Below are 10,195 nucleotides of genomic sequence, written 5' to 3' on the forward strand. Positions count from 1 at the left end.
GATAGCATAGCCTATAGATGTTAGTTTTGAAAATTAAAATATATGCAAGACTAAGGCTGAAGAGACAGCTCTCTTACCCTTTTTCGAAATACGTTTTCCTGCAGACGTGTTCTCATTTATTGTCGCTTTCACCTTGCTTACTTGTTATAAAAATGTGATAACTAAGGTATATTATTTGAGACACAAAACACATAAACAATTATACTTTGCCTTTGAACATTAACAATTATCCTTTGCGTTTTGCGCTGTTGTACGGCTAGCCTCCACGAAAAACTGTTTGGAATTTTCTATCGGAAAGAAGCGCCAGGCATACCGTTTTACTACTTCTTTCGCGCATTGCTGTTATTGGACCGTGTGGTTGAAAGAACTTTGGCGGGTAAATATGCACGTGCGTTTTAGCACGCCTTATGTTTTGTGGGTGTATTTGCTGCCACTCAGTGCCGTAAAGCCAACATGGCCACCATTGCAGCAAACGATGAATTTGAAACATCAGTCTTTAAGGATTTTTTAGCTCTAAACGAGCATCTGAGGACCCATGAAGTGGATAATAGAGTAAAGTTTATCAAGCATCGTGGTAATAGTGTTAGCTTTACCAAAGCCTTGACAGAAAAAGGTGAGTCTTATCTTGGAGTCTGTAGCAGCAATGATATACAGCCCCGTATAGCTGTATATCATTGGTAGCAGGGCTGTAGCAAAGACTTGGAGTTTCACTGAGAGTAAGCAATCATTGAATAAGCAATCACATCCATCCACTCATGTGATTTTTGTGAGGAATCACATAGGCATGTGTAGTACTAGTATTAATTATATAACTAGGGTAACTAAGAGTATTATGTTTGGTCCAGTGCAGCCTCATTCCAAATCCATACACAAGCAGTCAATTTGGCCTATACCATCCATGTGTGGTTTTGTTTTTAGTTTAGTTTGGTTTAGTTTACACAACAAAGGGACATTTTATAGTTGCTCTACCACCCTTAGTTCGACTAATGGAGTGAGATACCGGGTTTAATTATCAACCTACCACCTCCTCCCCACCGGAATTCACCATATGGGCCAAATTAGGGTGGTAGAGAAACCATACAGGTTCCTAGTGATGAACAGTTTCTGAGTAAAGTGAATTAATAATCATCTACATTGTCAATGTGATGTGATTTTGATTATCATGGAAATCATTAAGGTTTTATAATTGCTTTAGAAATCATACATAAAAGGCTCAAGTTTGACCACAATCTGCCATACAAAACTCTAGGATACATGACATTGCAGTGTCAGCATGGTCCTGACAATCATCTATCTGCCAAGAGAAAGTATCAAGCCAAGATAGCAGTAAGTTTCTGTTTTCACAATATGGTCACACACAACTCATTGATGCCTTCTAGCTTAATGTAGCTTAATAACTTCATTCAGATTCAAAATTTGAATTCAGCCACTATATCAGCGCAATTTTATGTTGTTATTACATAATTGTATCATTATTTTACATGATCTGTTTAGGAAGAGGATAACAAAGACCACCCACCTCACATTAAGAGAAGAGTATTGATTCAAGATACTTACAAGCTTGACTGTAGAGCCCAAGTAGCAATCGAAAGACGCCTGGTCTTTGATCAATTTAAGGTGAATAGAATGGCATTTTGATTAAAATATAATATATTAGGTATAACTTAGAGCACGCAGGAGAATCCACTAGTAGACACATCTTATAGCTTATCCTATTAGTGGCGAGTGTTTGGAGGTTTGGGTTTTTCCTCAGACAATTAAACAGACTTGGGTGATGATTGTCTTACCAACTGTTCATGAGATTGGCAAATCTTTAGGGTTTTATTGCACATTCTTCATTGTTTAAAGCTTCCAAAAGTAAGTAAACACTTCAAGAGGCACGCTGGAGAACTGATTGCTAATATTTGCAACGGAAGAGAAGAATTTATTCTGTCAATACCTAGTCTTTCTCAACACAATGAACACTTCCAAGGCAAGGTAAGTCTCTAATAGTTCAGTGAGTTGTTCTATGCTGTTATCCTTAAGAAATAACTGCACGAAAACAAGCATTAATGTTAGGGTCATACCAACCCACCGTCCTGTCCCAACCCGCCCAGTTTGGCCTTCAAATTAAGGATACTAATCCTTGAGAGAATGAAGAGAAAGAATAAAAATGGTTTATTATATCTTCTATGACAATGTGACACAACTTTTCATATATGTTATAGAGGTATGAAGATAAGGAGGTATAGCATACCTTTTTGCATAGCTTTTGTCATTGCCCTACAATTAGTCCTCTAACCAAACCAACCCAAACCAACCACACCCCTCCAGCCTCCCTCAATTTAAATCTTAATAGTTAGGCTACCTATACCCCAACCTCCAACTCAGTCAATATAGAGTGTCATATTAGATTATTTGTTGTTGCATGTTATTTTTGATTGAAACAATCGCCTGAAATTCTTTCCTGAATTATTTTGTCTAGGATTCCATTGGTCGCCAGCCACTCGATGAGCGAGTCACAAAGAAGCTAAGGGATCTTGTCATTAATCAAGGCATTGTAACCGTTAAGGCAGTAAGAGAGCACTTGATTGACTATGTTCAGACCAGCATCCATAGCCGTGAAACTGCTCCACAACAATCACACTCAAGGTTTTATCCGACCAACAAGATTATTAAAAACTATATAGACTCAACACTTAGATCAGCATTGTAAGTTATATTGCTACCAACGACTTGACCTACAATAATTACTTATTCCAACTCTGAATATTTCCGTTTGTTTACACATCAACTCTTTTTACAATAAAATTTGCACCAAAATTGACAATGTAGAATAAAAGCCAAATAGTTGTACATGTATATTGTAGATGTCTGTCTTTTGAATTAACACTACGATGTGTCACCCTAAAGTCATGACATGCCTAACATTTTTATCTATTGATTTAATGTATTTATATTATTCTGCAGGCATTCTCAGAATGATCAAGACAATGTAGATCACTTCTTGAACCTCCAGAAAGAAGATCTACACACCTTCCGGAAGCTCACCAATGAAACCAGCGACGACTTTCTTCTGGTGCATCAGACAAAACAGCAGCAATATTTAATGGAGCTTTATGGAAATGAGTTGTGCTTGCTTGATGCAACAAACAAAACAACAAAATATTCCCTACCCTTGTTCTTTGTTGTTGTGAAAACGAATACTCTCTACCAGATTGTAGCTAGTTTCCTGGTTTCAACTGAGTCCCAGCACGCAATCACCGAAGCACTCCATATCATCAAGCAGTGGAATCCCAAGTGGAACCCAGACACATGGATGACTGATTACTGCCAGGCTGAGATGTCTTCAATATCGGTGCTTTTTCCAGGTAAAAATGTTAGATTTGGAGCTGCATGATTAAAACTGTTTGGGGCTTTCAACTAGATTCAATCAATGATATATCATTGATATAATCCATCTTTATGCAGCTTCTTGAGGTTTTTTATGAACATATCATATGCTATGCTAATCTTACAATCAGAGTGTGTGACACATGCATACTACTCCTCATACATCCTCTTGCTACACTATTGACATGTAGTCATATTCACTAATTTTTTTTATAGAGAGCAAAGTTCTATTGTGCTGGTTCCATCGAGAGCAGGCTTGGAATCGCTTCCTGGTAAAAAAAGAAAATGGAGTGTCCAAAGATGATGCTTTTAAACTAAAAATTTTCTATCTCAGACCACTGGCTGCTAGTCCTGATGTTGATACGTATCTCCAAAGAAAACAAAAATTAATTAGCTCTGATATATGGCAAACTCACACGAAAGTATCCAGCTACTTTAGTGATGTATGGCTTACTGAAGATATTCCTGAGGTGAGAAAACATAGGTTTCTTTGGCCTTCACTGATGAGGGCCATTTGTACTTGTGTCTTCAGCCTTCATGGTCATGGCTGAAGACTTAGAAGTTCCATGTTCCATTAGCCCGGTCAGGCCCACAATTTCTGGCTACATATTTATCTTTGTAATAGTTATAGGGACTGTTTTAATCCATGCTCATCATAACATAAACATCATCATGTGACATCATAACAAGGAATGCATCCACAAGTGTACCACCAGTTGAAGTTGAATTTTATTGAACTGAATATTTTAGAAATGGGTGCAGTGTTACAGAAGATACCGTTTCTTAAATGATATTGATACCAATAATGGTATTGAAAGTATAAACAACGCTGTCAAAAGAGCACTGGATGTAGGACCTAACAACCGACGCCAGACCTTGCTCAACATGATAAAGAAGCTCTTTCGATTTCATTCTTCTCACTACAAAAAGTATGGTTCAGTATAAATTATACCTGTGTTATAAAACAGTGGCATCAACCAGCAGAGAAACAAATAATGATATCCTGTGCACACCATACATGTCCATTGTACATGGTATTTTTTGTTGTATGAAATTGTTTTGTATATTGCCTTACCATCACCTTAGACCCAAATCACCAGCTCATGTTAATAATAATCTCATTTGCCTTTGTTTGAAGAAGAATGCAATTGAATACAAGAAGCATTGTGCTCATCATCAGCACTAATCTGGTGCTATATAATCTGGTGCTTATGTACTCTACATTGTAAGAGAAACTTTGCTCCATTGACAATAAATGATATATTTTAGGTACAAGCGTGAAAATTTCCAGCTATCGCACCGGAGCAGAAGGTATAATAAATTAGTTCCAAAATGTCTACAAGAGCGGCCTCATTCTATGATAAAACATGTGATGGCACGCTTGAAAGATGCTAAAGGGCTGGTTGGCACTGAGATGGCATATACCATTGAGCTTGAGAAAAACCCACAATGCTCTTGTGAGGACTTTTATAGGCAAGTAGTATACCACTTATTAATCTATAGCTTCATTGTGACGCATTAATTTGCATGTTGCTTCCAGCTAACAAGTGGTGGAAAACCTAGACATAATCGAATATGGTGTCCTATGGCTTTTTCTACTAATCATGAGTAAACATACAGCACTAACAGGATAATCATTGGTGCACTTAATAAAACACCTGACACAAGCGATATGTGAATGGATTCTCATGCAAAAAACCACCTAACCATGAGATGACTGGGATGTTTATACTAATGATTTGTTTTTATAGACATCACTACCCATGCAAACACCTCCTAAGTAAATGGATCAATAGTCATGGGGAGCTGCAACTACCCAAAATTTACAGCAACCAGTGGTGGACAATGGACACTAATATATTGGATTCGGTTACCCATAACCCTGCTGAACCGGAAGATATGCTACCCCCCAACCATACAGATAGTGATCTTCCTGACAGACAAATGGAGGAGACTACAAGTGATGCAATCCCTTCAATGCCATTACCTAAAGTCCTTGATACAATCAGGACTTGTTTAGATAACCTCAGGTCATTGACGTATAACATTACTGATGATAACACAGCTGACAAACTTCTTCTTACATTAAAACAAGCTCAATCAGAAGTATACGCAACGCTGCCAAAAAAGAATTTTCTCCCTGTTTTTCCGTGCAGGAAAAGAAAGATTCTTAGCTCCTCACATGTTATGTTACCCAAGAAAAAATCAACATGGAAATCTTATAAGTTCGCTGGAAGAGTAGGTAGGAAGGCAGATGAGAGGGTCACAACCCTTGACCAGTGTAATCCTGCAGAAACTGAGGCAGATGAACAAGTCAGCATTCCTATGAACATAGACATCCTAGATGCAAGTTATTGTTTAACCAGTGACGAAATTGATGCTGGCCTGCAACTTATCACCCGTCAATGGCCAGATGTCATTACGCAAAGCACTCTGCTCTCACAACAGAAGACAATGTTTCCAAAAAGTGATCTTGATGGCAAGCTATGCCAAGTGGTTCACATAAAGGAGGCTGGCCATTGGATTGCTTGTACCAACATTGGCGGAGATGGAACCCTCAGGGTGTTTGACAGTCTGGGTCTCAAACTTAAGTTGCCCACTATCAAAATCCTTGCTAGTAAGTAAATCCAAATCATAATTTATGACAGCTGACAGCTCACTGGGTGCAAATAGTAACAGATGCATGAAACAAACAGTCATTTTTAAAACAATAGATTGATCCATGGCATATGGGAAGATTTTACTCAGCATGAAATTGAGCATTGATAGCCTAAGCAAAGCTTTCTAGGGAAATACCGGCCCCCAGGAGAGCCATGTCCAGGCTAGATCATTGCGAACATTGATAGCTATTGTTTGTTGTATTTGTGAATAGGTCTCATGAAGACACCTGGCAGGACTTTCAAAGTAAGGTCTGAGGCTGTCCAGAGGCAAGGGGATAGTACCTCATGCGGTGTATTTAGTTTAGCCTACCTTGTGGAGCTTCTCCATGGTGCATCCCCTGCAGAGTGCAGCTTTGATGTGATTCATATGAGAAGTCATTTATTCAAATGCGTTAGCTCTGGAGAGTGGACATCATTTCCAAAAACAGACGGTAGTAATAAGAGAACTACAGCTCCATCAAATTACAGTTACCAGGTAACACTATTGATAGCATACCTGTTGTTGTGTTTTTACTCAATCTCATCTTAGCTTAAACTAATGTTAGCTTCTAGAATATCAATTAATTTTTTTTTCTCAACTGGTTGTAGGTTTACTGCACCTGTCGCCAACCTTATAGTAAAAAAGACGGCGATATGATCGAATGTCATCACTGCAAGGAATGGTACCACCGTAGTTGCCATGCCGTCCCAGCATCAGCATTCTGCCCTGTGACTGGTGACATCTACCAGTATAACTGTGTGAAATGCAGGCAAACCCATTTAGTTTGAATAATTTTACTCATAAATACAGTCAAACATGGATAACTCGGCCACGGATATTTCGAACACATTGTTAACTAGAACAGATTCTTTGGTCCGTTCATAAACAATGATAAATTGTTTGAGATAACTCGAACTTAACATCATTAACTCGAACGGTTTTTTTGCCAAAGGAACAAACTGTGGTTGATATTTATGTAAATTCCTTCGGATTAAAACAAACTTTTGTTTGTTTCAATCCGAAGGAATTTACATTAGTCGCGGAGCTACGACTACTCTGCCTTCTTAGCGAGTAAAGCGCTCCATATATGTATATTGTGTACATACATTTCCCCCGTACCATATAATGGAACCGATTAGGAAATCGTATAAAACCTGATTAATGGGGTCGCTAACACGTCGGCTAAGTTACGACCAAACTAAAAACGTAACAGAGTATTAGCAATAAAAATTTTATAAAGATCGACACAACATGCAAAATGCACATTGTAAGATTGATTATATGCGGATATATAAGGATTAAACACCTTGTCACAGACTACACTCGATAGGTTTTTTAAATGAAACAACTGATCAGATGTAAAGCATGTGATTTTGGATTGGTCGTAAATGTTTACTCGTGTGAAGTTTTAAAAATTATCCGAAAATTTAGATATTTTTCTATCAACTGAGATTTGTTTGTAGTTTCAGGTGATGTGACTGCCAGGATGTTTTAAGATTAAAATTGGCAAAATTGATCTCTGTTTAAACGCTCAGAAGAAAAAAGATGGGTCTTATTCTCTGAGTGTTTTAACGGCGATCAAGTTTTGCCAATTTTAATCTGAAAACCTCATGGCATTACATCACCTAAAACAACAAACAAATCTCAAGTGACAAAAAAATATCTATAATTCCTGATGAAAATTTTCGAAACTTCACATGAGAGGCTCTATAACTTGCAACAAGCAATCTATGATTTTGCTTTATACATAGTTTGTATATGTACATGCATCTTCTGTTAAATACATGCGCTTGTGACAGTGCTCTGATAACTTGAACGCTCTGATAACTCGTACACTTTCGCTCGGTCCCGTGAAGTTCGAGTTATCCATGTTTGACTGTACTTCCTCAATCGTTTAGGTCATTCTTATTACATCATATTGTTTATTCTGTGTGCTATGCATACTACCTCTTGTTCAATGTTTTCAAGCCAGTAACCTGCGTCTCAGACTCACATATGTGTATACACTAATATCATCTTTTTTGAAAGTGATACCTAACTAATAGTTTTGTCCCAAGTAGTACTAATGATGCTATTGATGGTGCCGATAATTCCTGCATTGTACTGATGTGTTTTGAATTTCTGAATAGCTTCCGTAAAGCCTATGGGGGTTATGCGTTATGCATCTTATTAGAATAACTAAGTAACTAACTGACCTGGATTTTGTCAATTTTTAATTGTATCTCATCCAATTTCAGAGCTCAATACAACATAGAATTCAACCATTATCAATCACCATCATCATGATAATACAACTACCAAAAAACCTTATAATACTGTATGCCTGTACCTTGATTGAAGAACCAGAGCCGCATAGTTTCACAGAATCCCGCGACCAACAGAAGCATATATAGGAGCTTGCTCGATTCCAAACAAACAGGCCACACCTACTATTTTGATATAAGTTATAATGGAAAAGCTGCAACATTAATCAACAAAAACTTCTCCCATTGGCAGTAGCTTTAAAATTGATTGTTGTATTATACACCATTTAAAAGAGGACGAAATTCCCTGCAAGAAACTACAAATAATATTTTTGACAAAAGTAAAGTAAATGGAAAAAAGTGAGATATTGAGAGCGAGGTAAGAATATTCCATTATAGATCAGCATGTCGATCGGGTTTGTTTGGAAACAAGCGTTTTTGTTTCCGGTGTTGAATGCGGGACTCTGTGAAAAAACATCCGCTAATGTAGTAGCCACGTGCAATTGTTGTGTTACAAGCTTTAGCAAATCACGATCAAGCGCACAATTGATCTAAAACTGGTATGCCTAGCGCATCCTTCCGATAGAAAACTCCAAACTGTTTCGGCAAGGAAAACAATGGGGAGATCCAGCCACAACGAGATAGTCTCCGTGTTTAACTAAAGTTACGCAAGTTACTGCGAAACGAAGGAGCTCCAGCTAATAAAAACGTACACGTTAATCTAACTGCAATCGCTACGAAGTGGAACAAAAGAACTTTGTTTTCTGTCAGATGTTTTTCGTGAGCAGACAACTCTTCTTTTGAACAAGATTTCGTATTCAAGAAGAAAATCGATTGTACATGTACATATTATAAAGTTTTGCTGGAAGATTCATTGAGGATACAGTGAAGGCTCGTCGTTAAGCAACGTATTGATATTAAATAAATTAAAATATGCTGAAGCAGTTTGCTTCATATAAATAAAAGTGTTATTTAGCTTGTGTTTACATATTAATAAGTAAACAACTACATGTACAGGCAATTTGAATAACCTTTAAATCAAAATGGCCATATGTTCAGTAATATTGTTTTGTTATTATCAAACAATTTTTTTAAGTTCGTGTACTATTATTATGGCCAATACTTTTGTCATTATTACATTTTGCCAAATATACAGCTTTTGTACATACATGTAGCTTTTAAAAAAGTGAAAAAAATTTGTTCAATATAAACCTTTTGCCCTACTAATGTAGCTAGTATTTTCAGATTTGTTGAACAAAATTGTCAATTTTATCACATGTGCTGTATAGCTGATGATAGAGTAGTGATGCTTTTGATATTTTGAGGCATAGCTCATCTCCCAAAACACCTGTGTAGTTTTTTATATAAGAACGACTCACAGATACTAGTATTTTACTAAATAGCACATTCATAGTTTTAGCTGATTGGTTACTTTACCATAAACAAGTTTTAGAGGAAGTTTTTTTAACAAAGTAGTAAAAAATATATCTTGTCTGATACTACCATAAAAGATTAATTCCACTAGTTAGTTACTTTTAGATATGGTATGACATTTGGATTAGAAGTTTTTTCCGATACTTTATGGAAGCATCGTGCATTAATAATATTGCTTTGCTAGTCAGTATCTTCCATCACGAGATATTCAGGTTCTGCCATTATGGAATTTTCCAGATCTACCAATGTAGGAATTTCAGGCTCTTCCAAGGTGAAATACTCGGGATGTTCGGTTGCGAGTTGTTCAGCATCCTCTACTTCATCACATTGGACATTTTCTGATGTATGACATTTAGGATCTTCCATTCCATAATATTCTGGATCTTCCAAGTTGCGAAGCGTTGGATTTTCCAATGCGTAGTACACAGGTTCATCTACTGTGTGATATATGGGTTCGTCTATTATGTGGTATTCAGGATCCATAGTTGTGGCAACGTTAGAGCCAT

General features: G+C 37.1%; 1 protein-coding gene across 1 annotated transcript; it reads left to right on the forward strand.

The window, feature by feature from the left end:
• Positions 1 to 345: 345 nt before the first annotated feature.
• Positions 346 to 8,273, forward strand: LOC137387337 (uncharacterized). The gene is made up of 12 exons (XM_068073722.1): positions 346 to 376; positions 1,196 to 1,326; positions 1,495 to 1,617; positions 1,849 to 1,977; positions 2,465 to 2,691; positions 2,950 to 3,350; positions 3,589 to 3,842; positions 4,123 to 4,301; positions 4,642 to 4,845; positions 5,124 to 5,989; positions 6,245 to 6,507; positions 6,621 to 8,273. Exons 2-12 carry the CDS (start codon positions 1,255 to 1,257, stop codon positions 6,798 to 6,800), a joined length of 2,898 nt encoding a protein of 965 aa, XP_067929823.1. The 5' UTR covers positions 346 to 376; positions 1,196 to 1,254; the 3' UTR covers positions 6,801 to 8,273.
• Positions 8,274 to 10,195: the final 1,922 nt, after the last annotated feature.

This window comes from Watersipora subatra, chromosome 2, assembly GCF_963576615.1.
Source record: "Watersipora subatra chromosome 2, tzWatSuba1.1, whole genome shotgun sequence".
Classification (NCBI taxonomy): Eukaryota; Metazoa; Bryozoa; class Gymnolaemata; order Cheilostomatida; family Watersiporidae; genus Watersipora; species Watersipora subatra.